This window comes from Suricata suricatta, chromosome 9 (genome assembly GCF_006229205.1).
Source record: "Suricata suricatta isolate VVHF042 chromosome 9, meerkat_22Aug2017_6uvM2_HiC, whole genome shotgun sequence".
NCBI classification, from domain to species: domain Eukaryota; kingdom Metazoa; phylum Chordata; class Mammalia; order Carnivora; family Herpestidae; genus Suricata; species Suricata suricatta.
The window spans coordinates 112,574,135-112,594,116 of NC_043708.1; the positions used below are offsets into that span (position 1 = coordinate 112,574,135).

Genomic DNA, 19,982 nt, shown 5'->3' on the forward strand with positions numbered 1-19,982 from the left:
AAAATGAACTGAGAGTTGAAGGGGAAGGGGGAGGGGGGAAAAGAGGTGGTGGTGATGGTGGAGGGCACTTAAGGGGAAGAGCACTGGGTGTTGTATGGAAAACAATTTGACAATAAAATATTATGGAAAAAAATAAAAGTAAAAAAAAGTGTCTTTTGGAGTTTTAAAAATTGATCAAGTCCAATATATTGACTTTTTTCTTCTATACTATATGTTTTTTGTATCCTATTTAAAAAAATCTTTGCCTGAATTTAAGATCACTAAGATTTTCTCTTAATTTTTTTTAGGAGTTTTAAATTTTACAACGAGGTCTGTGTCTTTTGAATTAAATTTTGTATATGGTTTTAAGTAGGGTTGAGGTTCATTTTTTCATAGGGATATCTAATGTTCAAGTACCAATTGTTAAGAAGATTGCCCTTTTTAATATGAATTGCCCTGGTACACTTGTTGAAAAGCTATTTGCCATATATGTATGGGTTTGTTTCTGTCTATTTTGTTTCCTTTGTCTCAATGCCTGGTTTTACACCAATACCATTTTATCTTGATTACTGTTATAAAATCCTGTTACACTGCTACATTTTTCTTTTTAGTACTTTGAAGTTTTTAGTATGCAAAAGTATTTCAACTCGTTTAAATTTATTCCTGAGTATGTTCTCTTACAGACATGATTGTAAATTGGAATTTTCTTTTTTTTAAATATCATTGTCTCATTTTATTTTTATTTATTTAAATCCAAGTGAGTTAACATATAGTGTAGTATTGGTCTCAGGAGTAGAATTCAGTGATTCATCACTTATATGTAGCACTCATTGCTCCTCTGAACAAGCGCCCTCCTTAATGCCCATCACCCAGTTAGCCCATCCTTGTCCCACTTCCCCTCCAGCAACCCTCAGTTCTCTGCATTTAAGTCTTTTATGGTTTGCCTTCCTCTATGTTTTTATTTTATTTTTCCTTCCCTTCCCCTATGTTCATCTGTTTTGTTTCTTAAATTCCACATAAGTGAAATCATGTGATATTTGTCTTTCTTTGACTTATTTTGCTTACCATAATACACTGTAGTTTCATCTACATTGTACCAATTGCACTACTAGGTATTTATTTAAAGGGTACCAAAATGCTGATTCAGCGGGGCACATGTACCCTAGTGTTTATAGCAGCACTATCAACAATAACCAAATTATGGAAAGATCCCAAATGTCCATTGATTGATGAGTGAATAAAGATGTGGTTTATATATACACAACGGAATATTGTTCAGGGATCAAACAGAATCAAATTGTTTTCTCCATTTCATTTTCTGGTTGTTTATTGCTAGTGTACAGAAATAGAGTTGAATTTTATATATTGGTCTTGTTTCTTATAACCTTGTTTGAGCTGGCTCTTTAGTTCGAATAGCTTTTTAGTGGATTCTTTAGGATTTTCTATATCCAAGATCATTTTATCTGCAAATAGATATACGTTCACTTCTTTTCCAACCTGGAAGTCTTTGATTTGTTTTTCTTGCTTTTTGCTTTAGGTAGAACCTGAAGTACAGTGTTGAATAGAAGTGATAAATGTGGACATGACATCCTTGTCTTGTTCCCAGTCTTTAGAGGAAATATTTAGTCTTTTATCATAACGTATGATGTTAAGGTGTGGGGTTTTCATAGATGCCTTTCATCAGATTGAGGAAGTTCCTTTTTATTCCTATTTTGTTGTGTGTTTTTATCATGAATGGATGTTGGGTTTTATCAAATATTTTCTGCATCTATTTCAAAATAATATGGTTTTTATTTAATTGAATTTCATATGTCCTATATACTTCCCTGATTTTTTAGTTGTTTAAGGTGGTCATTTTTTCTGGCCTTAATATATTTAAGGTCCACTCTAAATGTAATTTCCTTGAGATTTCATTTTAGTCCTGTTATAAAATCAAGATATAATTTTTATCTCATACATACTTTCTGTGAGTTTTTGCAGTGAGTTAATAATAGTCACTTCAAATTCCTTCTTTCATGGTTGAAAACATGAAACAGCTACTGTTTAGTTGACAGTGACTATTCTTGTAACCTGCATTATTTAGAACATGATTTTATCTTAGATCAGGGTCTGTTATTAAAATTGGCTTTTATTTTGTTTTTTACTGATATCATCAATTCATTTTCACTTGTAACATCTACTCATAATTACAGTGAATTTTAGGTTTTTCCTGAGGAATAGATCTCCTTTTTTCTAGCAGAGGCCATCTTCCTTGTGCTGTGTCCTCTTTCCTGCTCTTCGAATTTGCTTCATCACTTATCTTCTTGTGCCTGTTGCTTTGCTTTTTCCTCTAGATTGCCTACTATACTCCAGTTCTGCAGATTCCTTGGAACGAATGAGCTGTTCTTCACCATCTCATCACCTATATCTTCTTGAAATTTTTATAATATCATTTTCCCCTATGCTATACATAGAGTGTATACATAGAATACTATCACTATAGTATGGAATGTTATACTAAGTTTAAAAGACTTTTCTGAATCTTTCCACTATGAATCCTGTGAGATACCATATTCTAGACTATTCTGCACTAGATTTCCTTTGTTTTCTAGCTAATCCTTTATCGTCTTCCCTTTTCTTTTGCTGCCTAAGTTTTACTGACTTCAGCCCACTTCACTTGATCTTTTCCTTGAGTATGACGATCATTATCATTGCTTCAACTATCATCTCTCTAGTGACTCCTAGATTTGTATCTTTACCCCATCCCCTGAACTAATCTTTACTTCTTACTTCTTTTGATTTGAGGGAATATTTATTTTAAACTTTAATTCCAGTTTAATTCATGGTATTATGTTAATTTCAGGTGTACAATGTAGTGATTCAACACTTGCATACATCACCTGGTGCTCATCACTACCAGGGCACTCCGTAATCTGCATCACCTGTGGAACCCATCCCTCCACCCACCCTCCCCTCTGGTAACCATGTATTATCTATAATTTAGAGTCTGTTTCTTTGGCTCTTTCAGTTTATCTGTTTTTTTTCTCCCTTTGCTCAGTTGTTTTGTTTTTGAAATTCCATATATGAGTGAAATCATTTGGTATTTGTCTTTCTCTGACATATTTCACTTAGCATAATACTCTCTAGTTCCATCCATGTCATTGCAGATGGCAAGATACCATTCTTATTTATGGCTGAGTCATATTCCATTTTCCTACATATACCACGTCTTTGTTATCCATTCATCAGTCTGTGGACACTGGGATGTTTTCATATTTGGCTGTTGTCCATAATGCTGCTAGAAACATTGTGATCACATATCCCTTTGAATTCATATTTTTGTATTCTTTGGGTAAATCCCTAGTAGCATAATTGCAGAGTTGTAGGGTAATTCTTTGTTTAGCTTTTTGAGGAATCTCCATACTGTGTTCCAAAGTGGCTGCACCAGTTTACATTCCCACCAACAGTGAAAGAGGGTTCTGCTTTCTCCACAACCTTGGGAATACCTTTTATTACTTGTGTTGTTGATGTTAGCCATTTGGACAGGTGTGAGGTGGTAGCTCATTGTAGTTTTGATTTGTATTTCCCTGATGGTCAGAGATGTTGTGCGTTGTCGGCTGTTTGGATGTCTTCTTTAGGAAAAAAATGCCTATTCATGTCTTCTTCCCACTTTTTAATTGAGCTATTCATTTTTTGGATATTGAATTTTATAAGTTCTTTGTATGTTTTGGATAGTAACACTTTCTCAGAGATGTCATTTGCAAGTATCTTCTCCCATTCCATAGGTTGCCTTTTAGTTTTATTGTTCTCTTCACTGTACAGAAGCTTTTTTTTTTTTAGTGAAATCCCAAAGTTTATTTTTGCTTTTGTTTCCCTTGCCTCAGGAGACATATCTAGTAAGATGTTGTTGTGTTAAATAGGTTATTGCCTGTGTTCTCCAGTAAGATTTTTATGGCTTTTCAGGTCTCACATTCAGGTTTTTCATCCATTTTGAGTTTATGTTTGTGTATGATGTAAGGGTGTGGTCCAATTTTATTCTTTTGCATGCTGCTCTCCAGTTTTCCCAGCACCATTTGTTGAAGAGACTGTGTTTTTTCCATTGGATTTTTTTTCTTTATCTAAGATTAATTAACCATATAGTGAGTTTGTTCATTTCTGGGTTTTCTATTCTGTTCTATCGATCTATATGTCTATTTTTGTGCCTGTACCTCCTGTCTTGATCACAGGAGGTGATATAACTTGAAATCCAGAATTATAATGCTTCTACCTTTGCATTTCTTTTTCAAGATTGCTTTGGCTATTTGGGGTCTTTTGTGGTACCATGCAAATTTTAGGATTGTTTGTTCAAGCTCTGCGAAAACTGCTTGTAGTATTTTGATAGGGATTGCATTAAATGTATAGATGTCTTTGAGAAGCTTTAAAATTTGATATAATCCCAATAGTTTATTTTGTTTTTATTTCCCTTCCCCTGGGAGACATATTTAGAAAAATGTTACTACAGCTAATGTCAGAAGAGTTATTTCCTATACTCTTTACTAGAATTTTTATGGTTAAAGGTTTCACATTTAGGTCTTTAATCTTGAGTTTGTGTATTGTGTAAGAAAGTGGTCCTGTTTCATTCTTTAGCACACTATGTAGTTTTTCCAGCATCATTTAAAAACAATTTTTTAATGTCTTTTAAAAATTTATTTTTGAGAGACAGAGAGAGACAGCGCGAGCAGAGGAGGGTCAGAGAGAAAGGGAGACACAGAATCTGAAGCAGGCTCCAGGCTCTGAGCTAGCTGTCAGCACAGAGCCTGACGCAGGGCTTGAACACATGAACCGTGACTTCATGACCTGAGCCGAAGCCGGACGTTTAACCGACTGAGCCATCTAGGTGCCCCCAGCATCATTTGTTGAAGAAGCTTTTTCCTAATGTATATTCTTGACTCCTTTGTCAAAGATTAATTGATTGTATAATCTTGGGTGTATTTCTGGGCTCTCTTCTGCTAATTGTGTTTTTTTGTGTGTGTGGGTGATCATACCACAGTGTTTTGATTTTCTACAGCTTTATATTATACCTAGAAATCTGGGATTGTGGTATCTCCATTTTTATTTTCTTTTTCAAGATTGTTTTGGTCATTTGGGACCTGATGTGGTCCTATACAAATTTTAGGGTTATTTGTTCTAGTTGTATAAAAAATGCTGTTGGTAGTTTGATAGTGATTGCATAAAATCTGTAGATTGCTTTGGGTATTATGGGGACAATATTTTTTCTCCCAATCCATGAGCAATGGAATATCTTTCCATTTGTTTGTGTCATCTTGAATTTATCAATGTTTTATATAAAAGTTTTTAGAAGGTCTTTCATCTTTTTAGCTAAGTTTATTCCCAGGTATTTTATTATTTGTGGTGCACTTGTAAATGGGATTATTTTGTTAATATCTTTTTCTGCTACTTCATAGAAATTCTTAGTGTATAAAAATTCATTGGATTTCTGTGCATTGATTTGTATCCTGTGACTGTACTGAATTCATTTATCAGTTCTAGTAGTTATTTTGTGGAGTCTTTAGGGTTTTCTACATATAGTATCATGCTACTTATAAATAGTGAATGTTAGAATTCTTTCTTACCAGTTTGAATGCCTTTTATTTCTTTCTGTTGTCTGATTGCTGTGGCTAGGACTTCCAGGTCTATGTTGAATAAAACTGGTGAGACTGGACATCCCATCTTGTTCCTGACCTTAGATTCTCACGATTGAGTATCATGTTAGCTTTGAGTTTTTCATAGATGGCCTTTTTTATGTTGAGGTATATTCCCTGTAAAACTACTGTGTTGAGAGTTTTTATTATAAGTGGATATTGTACTTTATCAAATGCTTTTTCTTCATCTGTTGAAATGATAATATGGTTTTTATTCTTTCTTTTGTTGATGTGATATATCATGTTGATTTGTGAATATTGAACATTTTTTAAATGTTTATTATTTATTTTTGAGAGACAGAGTATGAGTGGGGGAGGGACAGAGAGAGAGGGAGATGCAGAATCCCAAGCAGGCTCCAGATTTTTGCATGTGTGTTCATCAGAGATATTCCCCTGTACTTCTTTTTTCTTTGTTTGTCTGGTATTGGTTTTTCTAGTGTTAATTCTGGTATCATAGATAGAATTTGGGAGCTTCTTTTTACTCCTTGTTTTTTTGGAATAGTTTGAGAAGTATACATTTTAATTCTTATTTAAATGGTTAAATTTCATTGCCTGTAATCTGTCAGATCAAATTTTCTATTTCATCCTGATTCAGTTTTGGCAAGTTACAGGTTTCTAGGAATTTATCCATTTCTTCTAGGTTGTCCAGTATGGTCCTACATAAATTTTCATAATATTTTCTTATAATCTTTTCTATTGGTTGTTATTTCTCTTTTTCATTTCTGATTTTGAGGCTTGTTTTTACTTTCCCCTTCCCGCTGCTCCCCCCCCCCCCCCCCCCCCCCCCCCCCCCCCCCCCGCCATGAGTCTAGCTAAAGGTTTATCAATTTCTTTTTAAAATTTTTTTAATGTTTATTTATTTTTGAGAGAAAGAGACACACACACAAAGTGTGAGTAGGGGAGGGGCAGAGAGAGGGGAGACACAGAGTCAGAAGCAGGCTCCATGTTTTGAGCTTTCAGCACAGAGCCTGATGCGGGGCTCAAACCCACGAACCATGAGATCATGACCTGCGCTGAAGTTGGCCGCTTAACCAGCTGAGCCACCAAGGTGCCCCAGGTTTATCAATTTTGATGGTGTTTTCAAACATGAACTCCTGATTTCATTAATCTGTTCTGTGGTGTGGGGTTTTTTTTTTTTTTAGTTTTTATTTAATTTATTTCTGCTGCAATCTTTATTATTTCATTCCTTCCACTGGCTTTGGATTTTGTTTGTTGTTCTTTTTCCTAGCTCCTTTAGGCAGAAGATTAGGCTGTTTATTTGAGGTTTTTCTTACTTATTGAGGTAGGCCTGTGTTACTTTAGAAAGAGCTCAGAACAGCTTTTGCTGTATCCCTATGATTTTGGACTGTCCTATCTTCATTTATCGCCATATGTTTTTTGATTTCTTGGTTGACCCATTCATTGTTTCATAGTATGCTGTTTACTTTCCATAGTATTTGTGTTTTTTCCCAGATTTTTTCTTGTGGTTGAATTCTAATTTCATAGTAATTTGGTCAGAACAGATGCCCAGAAAAGTTTTGATCATTTACTTTGATTCACTGTTGTTACTGTTGTTTTAAAAGATAAGCTAGTCTTTTTGACTTCTTCCCCCTTGTCCCGTGTATACATTCAGCTGCAGCTTCTATAGCTCTGTAGTCTCCCATGTATTTTTCTTTTTATGACAACTGCCACCAGTTGTTTTTTGTTTGTTTGTTTGTTTGTTTGTTTTAATTTCCCTCCTAAGTATTTGTAGTAGTTATGCTTGCCTTTTGTCCCTACTTTCTTTACTCTTTCTGCAGGGTTTATTGTATTATGTTTAGCTCCAAAACCTTCAGGAACTTCCTCTTTTCTTCAAGTGTTAGTATAAATACATTACCCTAGATTTCCTTAATATTATTTTATATTAAGAGTAGTAGCCTTATCATTATTATAAAAATAATTCATTCTCATTTTAAATCATTGAAGGAATATATCAAAGTCAACTCAAAATACCACTGTAAGAAATAGCCACTGTGTACATATTCCTAATGGTAAATACTGTCCCAGGCACTTCTCAAGAATAATGTTCATGAATAGGTAACTTTAAACAGTGGAATTATACTATAAATGATACTTATGAAATAGAAGTATTAAACTTTTATTTCTATTTTAAGAGATAGAAGGAAAATAGCAATACAATTGAGGGAATTATTGTTATGTAATAAATGTTTCTCACAATAGGCATTTTTAATATTCTTATAAGGTTATGAAAATTATGAAAAAAATTAAGAGTTTAGAATGATTATATTTACTACATTCTATTTCAGTTTATTATAGTTTTGAGGAAATTAGCACTGTTATTTCTTTCTATTGTCCCTAATCTCTTCCCAACAATTTTTCATAGTTTTATTATTTTTAAATGGTTAAGGTAGATAATAACATTTATACTTTGCTCTGAAACTATAAATTCCTTAGTATAGTTTTCTTTCTGTATATAAATAGACTCACAGTTTCATTGATTCTCCATTTATGAGTTTTTTGTTTTGTCTCTGGTTGGCTCGATTTTATTAACAAGTGATTTTTTTTCACAGAGAGCTTATAAATGCTCTATTCCTTGAGTTCTTCCATAGTTAAGGCTGTCATGTTTCTCTCTCTCTCTCTTTTAATATTTTCAAAGTTCGGGCACCTGGTTGGCTTGGTCAGTTAAGCATCCGACTTCCACTCAGGTCATGATCTTGTTGCTTGTGGGTTCTAGCCCATTGTTGGGCTTCGTACTGACAGCTCGTACCTGGAGCCTGTTTCAGATTTTATCTCCCTGTCTGCCTACCCCTGATCATATATTTAAAGTTTATTTATTTTTGAGAGAGAGAGGGCACACATGTTTGAGTGGGGGAGCGGCAGGGAGGGAGGAGGGAGAGAATCCCAAGCAAGCTTCGTGCTATTAGCATAGAACCCAACACAGAACTTGATGTCAGAAACCATGATATCATGACCTGAGCCAAAATGAAGTAGGACTTCTACCAACTGAACCACCCAGTTGCCCCAGACTGTGTGGCATTTCTATCTGAATGCATTTTGGCTAGAGATCAGATACATCGTTCAAAATGGTTTTCCTTCAAAATTTTGTTGGCTTTATTTTCTTATAGCATTAAGTACTTCTTGGAGAGAAGACTGAGGCCAGACTGATTTTTTTCCCTCTCTTATAGATGATTTGCATTTACTGCCTAGAGGCTTTAAAGAGTTATTCTTTTTCTTTAGTGTTTTATAATTTAATAATTCTTGGTACTTAATTGGTACAATAATTCTTTGTAATTCTTGGTACTGATTTTCTGAAACTTTTTTCATGAAATAACGTGAGTTCTTTCAGTTCTCAATTTGCTTTGTATTATATGTTGCAACATTTTCTTTTGTCTTTCTTAACTATACATGTTAAGAAATCCTTATTTTAGGCCATTTTCATTTGTTCTTTATATTCAAAGTTTGTTACTTATACATAAAGTTTCATTTTTAAGTTCTGAATTAACTTATCAAGACTTGCCTCAATTAGCGATTTATTTTTTTGCCATCTCTATCTGTTCTGTGCTTTTTCTTATTAAATAAATTCTATGATAGTGTTACTTTTGTCCTCAGTTTATTTAGCTTTCTGATCTTTTATTATGCTGTTTTATCATTTTTTTCACATTTAAATTGTGGTTTCCACTAACTTCTATATTACAAAATTTGCCTAGTAATTTCTGGTGTTTCTTAGGTTTTGTTTTCTTCCAGATTGAGTTTTTTGTTTTCTAGTTAACTCATCTATTTATTTATAGCTTTATTGAGATATCATTGACATATCAAAATTGTATATATTAAGATTTACAACCTGATGTTTTAATATACATATACATTGTGTAATGATCACAATCCAGCTAATTAACATATCTATCACCCCTACTTAGTTGTCATTTGTGTGTTTGCATATATGCTAAAAAGACTTAAGATCTTCTCTACTTAGCAGATTTCAAGACTACAATGTTGTTAAGTGTCATGATCATGCTGCACATCTCTAAAACTTATTCATCTTGCATCATACTTTGTACCCTTTGACCAACATCACAAATTGAAATTTTTATCCAACTTTTGCACACTTTTCTAATTTACTTATTATTTTATGTAGAGCACTAAGTCCCGCTTGTTTTTCTTTCATCTTGATTATGCTTAACATGTGAGCCCTGATACAATATGATGCATTTTCCTTCAGTACAGCTCTTTGTCTTAATACCTTCCGTACAGTTTGAGGGATGGTTGTGTTATCATCCCACTTACAAAAGAGGCCACGTGGCAAGATAAGTGGGAAACCTTGGTTAGAACTATATCCAAACTCTCTTGTCTGAGATTTTAACCAATTTACTGATAGGTTTTATTCCATCCAGCATAGATTCCTGAAGTCTGTTTTGTCAGAGTCAGGCCCGGTGTTTAGTTCCCTGTTATTTTCACTGCAGCATGCCTTCCCTCTGGTCTTTAAGAATGTGAAATTTGATCCCAACTGACATTTTTTGGCTTTATCTTTAGCTAAACTTTATTCATAAAACTTTACTTTCTAGCAAAATTTGGCTGGTAAGTATCAATATATGTGAAGTTGAGGATATAGTGTATTTTTCACTACCTTGTTCCTAATTGTCAGGCATTTGGTATATATTGAAGGAAAATGATGTGTTGCTTATTTTAAGTTTTGTCTTCTCAGACTCATTAGAAAATTATGTACATATGTTTTTAAGTCTTAATGTAATTTATATAATTGCAATTATAATGAAAGAAGTAGAACTTTATAAGATGTTTTTGTAAGAATCTTAATTCGTTCCTTGACCTAAAGCTATTTCATCAGCATTCTTTATTCTTTCTAAATCAGTTCTTACTGAGGCCTATGGATTTGTTACATACACTGGATTATTATCCATTTTGAAGTAAATATTAAAGGAAAAGACCCATATTTAGTTTTTGTTTTATGCCTTATTAATGATTTATATTTTTATATAATGACTGCTGCTGGGTTTCTTATTTTTGTGATGTGTCTTAGAATTAACTTGATTTGAAACTCATTTTCTTTGTTTTTATTGAAGGTAAATGAAATTGCCTTCATAAATACTCTTGAAGCCCAGAATAAGCGCCATGACGTCTTATCAAAATTGAAGGAATACGAGCAGAGGCTTAATGAGTTACAGGAAGAACGTCAGCGAAGACAGGAAGAAAAACAAGCACGGGATGAAGCCGTTCAGGTAGAATTTACTCAGCAAGCAGTTGTTGAGCACCTACCATATCCTAGGTGGTGAGTTAGGTGCGATGATCCCAAAAAGGAGTAAGACCTAATCTCTGACCCAAAGGTGCCTTGTTTAGTCTAGCACTGTGGAAATATGAGGTCTGATTGCCAAAATACAATGTATACCCCTTTAGATATTTTCGTCAGTACATACCAGTCATAGGTTTGAATCTCTAATCTCAACCAGAAAAAGGACTGAATTGGACACATTATTATCTATTCTTTTCTACCTGGGCTTCTAAGGTAGCCTGGGTGGCTCAGTTGGTTGAACATCCAGCTTCGGCTCAGGTCATGATCTCGCGGTTCGGGTTCGAGCTCCGCTTAGGGCTCTGTGCTGACAGCTTCAGATTTTGTGTCTCCCTCTCTCTCTGACCCTCCCCTGCTCGTGCTATCTCTCTCTGTCTCTCAGAAATAAATAAAAAACAGAAAAAAAATAATTGGGCTTCATAAGAACATGCTTCTTCCCTTCCAGTTAAAAAAGGATTGTATTTGAACCAGTGTATGTCATTTATTGGGCAATATCATCAGATACTTTAATTGCTTAGCTCTTGACCTCTGTTGTGAGCCCTAATTTAGCTACCATTTTCAGGATAGGAAGAACTGTACAATGTTTATAAACTATTTTAGGTCTTATTGAGTAGAAAGTCTTGCCCATAAGACTCTTAGGACTTGACATTTTTGTTTGTTTAAACTGGTGTCAAAGATTTTATTCAGCTCAATTAATTGGTGAGGGATCCAGTAAGATGTTACAACCAGTTTGAGGGAGAATTCAAAGAATAGACCCGTACACACGTGATCAATAACGTTGAATTTGCTGAACAGATATAAAACTGTTAAACAGTCAGAGGCAATAATCAGCAGATGACTAACCGTCCCCACAATTGTATACATTACCATAATTTTTTTAAAACTCACAGTTGAAAATTAACTCAGTGATGATCAGTGACAGACCAGCAGGCAGGGTGCACCCTGTAATTGTGTTTTTCCCATATTCAATGCATTTCTCAATTTTCCCATCACAAAATGTTGAGTCAATCTATTAAAGAGGGGTTCATTGCCAAAGTGTAAATGTCAGGTAAATTATTCCAAAAATGTGCTAAGGCTCTCAGTCATATTAAGTACGCATTCTGGATTAAAATTATATTTGCATCAAAGACTATATTAGAAAAATAAGTGTTTTTAGAGGAGGGGGATGATTTTGAGGTCTAAAACATCCTCACAGGTGGACATGCACCTACATGTAAGATATAAATTACAGTTATGTTTACACTGAAAAGAAACTTCTGATCGTATGGTGCAGAGTTGGCCTTTGAGTAGAAGCAGAAGTCCGCAGAGATTTTGAGAGCACAGAAATACTCAATTTTACTAATAAGGAGGATGATTTCTTAGGGCTTATCTATGACATGGCTTTTCCACTCAATTGCAAACCAAATACAATGACCGTCTCACCTTTTATCTGTTGCTATGGCACATTAAGACCAACACTTAAAAGAGTGAAGTAGTATAGGAAATATATAAATATAACTTACATACATACATATAAGTATATACATATATGTACACATATTTTACATTTTCTAGCCAGGGTTTAGAAAAACTAAAAAGGGAAAATTATATTAAAATATAATTTTATTTTGTCTTGGAAAAGGGAAGTACTTTATGTACGTATGTGTGCATGATGTATATAAACAAATATTAATCCATTAGGATCAGTATAATAGCAGAGGCATTCTTGGAAGCACAAAGGACAACACCATACTCAAATTGAGTATGGCAAGGAGATGAAAAGGTGAGGAAAAGCTTCCTAGAGGAGATGATTCTTCAACTAAAGTTTGAAAACAATGAGAAAGATGCAAATGAGAAGTAAGCATTCCATGCAGGAGACACAGGAGAGTCTGCTCTCTAGAATTAGGGAATAGGTCATGCAGAACTTTATGTTAAAGATTAGAGATGCTTTTAATATTTCATGATTAAAATTTTTTTTCGATGTTTATTTATTTTTGATAGAGAGAGACAGAGTGTGAGTGGGAGAGGGGGAGAAAGAGAAGGAGACACAGAATCTGAAGCAGGCTCCAGGCTCTGAGCTGTCAGCCCAAAGCCTGACACGGGGCTCAAACTCATGGACCACAAGATCATGACCTGAGCCGAAGTCAGACGCTTAACTGACTTAGCTACCCAGGTGGATTCTTTATGCTTCTTTATGTTACTGGTGGTCTTAGGAAGTTAAAATATCAATACACTTTTTAAAGTTCATTGATTATTTTCTGCTGTTTGTGGATATTGGCAGACATTCCTATATTCATCCCTGATCTCTATTAGATATCAGATCAGTGTCATATTTTAACCTGAGTGCTAAGCTAACTTACATTAAAAAGTACAGAATGATTCTGTTTTAAAAACGAGATTTTCTTCTCTAAGGAGCAACAAAAATTTTTATTTTTATTATTCATAAGTTGCTTCTCTATTAACTAAGTGAGTAAATAAAACAGGATATTTAAAGTTTTAGTAAGAGAGGTCTTTTCAGTATGAGTGCTATTACTCTGCTTGGACTGTTTTATAAAAATCACTGTGTTTTGTAAATTATGTGTAACTTTTGAGGAACCATTAGGCATTAATAATTCAGGTATAATTAAGACATGATCCTTGCCTTATAGCAAACAATACAACACAATGTGAAAGTGTTGTAGAACTATGTATGAGCTACAGAGATACCACAGAGGAGGGAAGAATTAACTCTGTTGGTAGGAAGGGAACTATGTGAGTAATACTGCATATTTTGAATAGAAATCTAAGGTTTATCTTTTTGCATTCACTGTATAGATCTGAAGATTTGAAATATATAGTTATCTTCCACTTAAAAATGATTATTCTTGGGGCACCTGGGTGGCTCAGTGGATTAAGCGTCCAATTTATCTCAGGCCATGATCTCACAGTTCGTGAGTTTGAGCCCTGCGTCGCACTCTGTACTGACAGCTCAGAGACTTGAGCCTGCTTCAGATTCTGTGTGTGTGTGTGTCTCTCTCTCTCTCTCTCTCTACCCCTTCCTGTCTCATGCTCTCCCTTCCTCCCTCCCTGCTTCTCTCCCTTTCTCTCTCAAAAATAAACAAACATTAAAAACAAAATGATGACTCTTATTTCACAAATTCGGGCATTATTAAAGCTGAAAGGAAAGTAATTCTTTCCTGAAAGTAGTAAGGAATTTCCTGTACTCACTAGCACTTCAAAATTGTTTTGACTGCTTAGAATTATTCTTCTTATTAAAATGTGGAGGGGTGCCATGGTGGTTCAGTAAACAGAGCTTTGGCTTCTGCCTCAGGTCATAATCTTAGTTGTGAATTCGAGCCTCATGTCAGGCTCTGTGCTGGCAACATGGAGCCTGCTTGGGATTCTCTCTCTCCCTTTCTCTCTGCCTCTCCCCCACTTGCACGCTCTCTTTCTCTCGCTCTCTCTCTCAAAATAAATAAATAGACATTTCAAAAATGTGGAAATTTCCTGTGGATATAATTTTCAATAAAAAAATTAAGAACTTACCAGGTTTAATAAACCCAATACTGATATTAGAGAAGTCCACTGGTAATGTATGACATATTTATAACTAAGACACTAATGCCAGGCATTCTGTAGATACATAATACTAAGGTCCTCTGTCTGCTTTTTCTCCCCTAGTTTCAGTTTTTAACATTCTCATAAACTGTTACAGGCAACTGAGACCCTTCTTTCTTATGAGTAAAATACTAAGTATGCTGTCATCATATATTGTCAATTTGCCAGTTTTGTTATGTAAATTCTTGGTTAGTTGTAAGTTCAATTCCTTAGATATTCTGCCTGTCCTTTTGCGCAAATCATTTTGTAGGCATAAAGAGTGTGTAGGGGTTTGCAGTATCCTTTGTTAGACTGCCATAAACAAATCCCTGACTGGTATAAGCAAAGTTTGTGGGGGTTCTCTATCTTTCTAACTCATTTGCTGCAGGTTGATATTCTTTTTTGTTTGTATATCGATTTATAATGCATATTATTTTATTCAGTTATGCTTCATTTAACAGATATTCATGGAACTCTTGTGCAAGATGCTTGTGTAGAAGGTACAAAGTTTTCCACTTTTAGAAAACTTAAATTTTAGAAAGGAAAATACTGGTTGAACTTACGAATTTTATTCATTTGCTATAGTTACCAGTTATTTTTTCCATTTATATTAAAAACAGAAATTAAAATATTGAATATTTTTTGAAGCCCAGTTATTTCTATTGGTACAGTGGTCAAGTATGTCTTATATGCATGAATAAAATCACACGTTGGGAGTTTATATTTACACATTCAACTTGACTACATTGTACATACACATGAAGTATATGTACCTATGTATTTCATTTTTAAGACCATTACATAATTTTTGAAGCTATATTTTTAAAGCTTTTGGTTTTACAAAATATGAAATGAAAAGTTCTGGTTTAATTCTTTATATTTAATGCTTAAGCTTATTGTATTTTATTGTGAAACTTGTGTTTTCAAACATAATACAGATATTTTAATGTTTTATTTTAATTCAAGTTAACATACAGTGTTATATTAGTTTCAGGTATATGATATAATGACTTAACAATTTCATACATCACCCAGCGCACATCACAACAAGTGCACTCCTTAATCCCCACCACCTATTTTACCCATCCCTCCACCCACCTCTCCTCTGGTAACCTCAGTTGGTTCTTTATAGTTAAGAGCCTTTTTCTTGGTTTATCTTTCTCTTTTTTTTCTTTACTTTGCGTGTTTGTTTTGTTTCTTAAATTGCACATGAGTGAAACCATATGGTATTTGTCTTTCTCTGACTCATTTAACTTCCTTTAGCATTATACTCTCTTGCTCCATCCATGTTGTCACAAATGGCAAGATTTTGCTCTTTTTTATGGCAGAATAGTATTTCATTGTGTATACTACAATCTTTTTCTTTTTTAAAAAATTTAAATGTTTATTTATGTTTAAGAGTGCGAGAGGGGGAGGGGCAGAGAGCGAAGGAGACACAGAATCCTAAACAGGCTCCAGGCTCTGACCTGTCAGCACAGAGCCTGATGTGGGGCTTGCACTCAGAAACTGTGAGATCATGACCTGAGCCAAAGTCAGCTGCTTCACTGACTGAGCCGCCCAGGTGCCCCTGTACTACATCTTCTTTTTCTACTCACCCGTTGATGAACACTTGGGCTGCTTCCATATCTTCGTATTGTAAATAATGCTACTGTAAACATAGGGGAGTATGTTTCAATTAGTGTTTTTGTTTTCTTTGTGTAAATACCCAATATTTCAATTGCTGGATTATATGGTATTTCTGTTTTTAACTTTTTGAGGAACCTTCACTATTTTGCAGAATGGCTACACCAGTTTGCATTCCCACTAGCAGTGCAAGAGGGTTCCCCTTTTTAGACATCCTCACCAACACCTGTTGTATCTTCTGTCTTTGACTGTATTGACATTTTGTTTTTTTAGTTCATCCCCATTCCCCTGATAGCTCACACAGCCTCTCCCTGGCCCCTAGTCTTTATAATTAATGGAATACACTGGTGGAGGTTCTCCTAATTACCACTTATACAGCAAGTCATTTTACCTTAAAGACCCCCAGTTTGTTGTGATACTAAAATTGCTAATATAGGTAAATACTTAGCAAAGAGTTTAGTAAGTACCCAGTAAATGACAGAAGAAAATACTAAAGCAGTTTAAGAGAACACTGAGGAGACACGTGAATACTTCTAGTACTTACACTCCCTATGTTAACTTCATACCTACAAGAAGCCCTGTGTAACCCAGAGGAAGAAAACCTTTTTAAACTAGTAAGCTAGTTAGAGTAAGGTAGTAAACCCCTAGAGGGGACCCAAGGAAGGAAGGGATGGGAACTGCAGGTAACGCACTGATTTCAGGAAGGCAGACGTGCAGATTACAGACTGCTGAAGGCATACAGTTAGGTTTTAAATGTTCTTCCTGTGAGGCACACTAATCATGAACTGGCTACAGCTCTTCTCATTACCAAGTAAGCATAATATGTAGAAATTTTTCTAGTATGTATAAGATCTCAGTCTTTAAGACTGAAAACAACAAAATCTGGCACAGAAAATTATTTCCAATGAAGAAAATATAAACAAAAGAGTTTTCTCTTAAATTCACATTCACTTGCAGTTAAAAAAAGTCTGCATTGGCAACCTATTGGATGGGAGAAGGTATTTGTAAATGTCATATTCAGAAAGGGTTAATATACAATATATATAAAGAACAAACATCTCAATACCCAAATATCAAATAATTCAATTCACAAATGAGCAAGACATGAACAGACATTTTCCCAAAAAAGACATCCAGATGGTCAACAGAGACATGAAAAGATGTCCATCACCACTCATCCCTAGGGAAATACAAATCAAACCTACAATGAGATATCCCCTCACACCCCTCAGAATGGCTAAAATCCACAGCACAAGACACAAAGTGCTGGTGAGGATGTGTAGAAAAAGGAACCCTCTTTCACTGTTGGTAGGAATTTATTTATTTTATTTTTTTTAATGTTTTCTTTATTTTTGATAGAGAGAGAGAGACAGAGCATGAGAGGGGGAGGGGCAGAGAGAGAAGGAGACACAGAACCAGAAGCAGGCTCCAGGCTCTGAGCTAGCTGTCAGCACAGAGCCTGACGTGGGGCTTGAACCCATGAACGTGAGATCTGACCTGAGCCGAAGTCAGAGGCTTAACCGACTGAGCCACCCAGGCGCCCCTGGTAGGAATTTAAACTGGTGCAGCCATTCTGGAAAACAGTATAGAGGTTCCTTAAAAAGTTAAAAATACAACTACCCTATAATCCAGCAAATAACACTGTTGGGTTTTTATGCAAAGAATACAAAGAATACTAATTCAGACATGCACTCCTAAGTTTATAGCAGCATTATGTACAATAGCCAAGATATGGAAGCAGCCCAGATACCCATGAACTAATGAGTAGGTAAAGAAAGTATGGTATGTATACAATGGAATATTATTCAGCCATAACAAAGAATGAAATATTGCCATTTGCAATGACCAGGATGGAGCTTGAGGTATGATGCTAAGGAAAAGAATTCAGAGAAAGACAAATACTCTATGATTTCACTCACATGTGCAGTTTAAAAAACAAATGAGTGGAAAAAACCAAAACCAAGAAACAGACTCTTAACTATAGAGAACCAAATAATGATTACCAGAAGGAGGTGCATGCGGCAACGGATGGGTGGTACAGGTGGTGCGGATTAAGGAGTGCACTTGTGATGAGCACCAAATGATTAAAATAAAACCTTTAGAAAAATCAATATTAGAAATGAAAGCAGTATCATTACGAAAAAATAAAGATGTGATTATATATACATTTTTCTCAAAGAATAATAATTTCAAGATAGTCATGAAATTTACCCATAATTCTGCACTTGTAAATTTGGAGAGTTACGTTTTAAAAGATACTAAAAGGCATTGAACATTAAGATAAAAATGTTGGGGCGCCTGGGTGGCTCAGTCATTAAACATACAGCTTCGGCTTAGGCCATGATCTCACTGTTCGTGAGTTTGAGCCCCACGTCGGGCTCTGTGCTGACAGCTAGCTCAGAGCCTGGAGCCTGCTTCAGATTCTGTATCTCCCTCTCTTTCTGACCCTCCCCTGCTTGTGCTGTCTCTCTCTGTCTCTCAAAAGTAAATAAAAAACATTTAAAAAAAAACCATAAAAATGTCAACAAATGGTGTTACTGAAACAAAACAAAACAGATATTAACAATGGCAACAAAATCTTTAAAATCATGACTGAAAATTTTTCTGAGTTGTATATCAAAAGAATCTTCATATGAAAAGTGTATTTAAAATGCCAACTGGAAAATATAAAACTATGCGCACAAGAAAAAAATATATCAATACAGATAGTAATATGGGGAAGATTAGTGAAGTTCTCCTAGTAGGCAAAAATATATATAGGACATAGTATTTCACAGTATTTTGACTATCTTCTGCCTTGATGATGAGGATGATAAATAATTACTGAGACTTTACTACATGCCAGGCCCTCTGCTAAGTATTCTTTATGTATTACCTCATTTATTCTTTACAGTATCTGAAGACATTAGTGCTGCTGTTTTTGTCTTCGAGAAAACTAAGGCACAGTTACAATATAACCAGAGTCCCTGAGCCAGTTAAACAGAGGATCATGAAACAAAAATCATGGAATCTGACCCAGTGCCCACTCTCTTACTATGCTATATGATGATACCTCTTTTTCCTTGCCACAAGTTTTTTTTTTTCCATTTAACTCCTTCAGGAATGCTTAATTCAAAAAATCTATTTACATTTTCTTCAGCATATTCTAGTACTTCTGAAACCATTTGTAAAAACAAGGCTATAGAAGTGATTAACCATGAAAGTACATATTAGGTTCTCACAGAATATGAATAACATTGTATCTGCTTCATAGAACATTTATTTTTATAATTAGGTTAACAATGGCAAATGACATGTGAAAACCAGATTATCATTGATACTTGATTTTTCTTAAATTCCAGGTAGCATACCTAGTAGTAGCAAGGGCATATGTACTTGACTTGAATATCTAAATTTATGTCAAAACTGCACCACTTTTTATAATTTTTACTTTATACCTAATTCTGTCATTTTAAAACATTTCTGACTATAGGAACGCAAGAGAGCTCTAGAGGCAGAACGGCAGGCTCGTGTAGAAGAATTGTTAATGAAAAGGAAAGAACAAGAAGCCCGGATTGAACAACAGAGGCAAGAAAAGGAAAAAGCCCGTGAGGATGCAGCCCGAGAAAGAGCAAGGTACCTCATTTGCTATCATAATTTTGACCCTGCAATGAGTGAATATTCAGGTCAAGTCTTTTTAAAAAATTTTTTTTAAATTTTTAAATAGTTTATTGTCAAATTGGTTTCCATACAACACCCAGTGCTCTTCCCTTTAAGTGCCCTCCACCATCACCACCACCTCTTTTCCCCCCTCCCCCTTCCCCTTCAACCCTCAGTTCATTCTCCACATTCAATAGTCTCTCAAGTTTTGCATCCCTCTCTCTCCCCAACTCTCTCTCCCTCCT

General features: G+C 34.9%; 1 protein-coding gene across 3 annotated transcripts in view; it reads left to right on the forward strand.

The window, feature by feature from the left end:
* SCAPER (S-phase cyclin A associated protein in the ER) overlaps nucleotides 1-19,982 on the forward strand; it is a 515,685-nt gene that overhangs the window by 159,031 nt on the left and 336,672 nt on the right. For all 3 annotated transcript variants that reach the window (XM_029951067.1, XM_029951068.1, XM_029951069.1), the window contains 2 exons: nucleotides 10,697-10,852; nucleotides 19,571-19,713. In XM_029951067.1, the coding sequence (XP_029806927.1) occupies nucleotides 10,697-10,852; nucleotides 19,571-19,713 (299 nt within the window). The remainder of the gene's footprint in view (nucleotides 1-10,696; nucleotides 10,853-19,570; nucleotides 19,714-19,982) is intronic.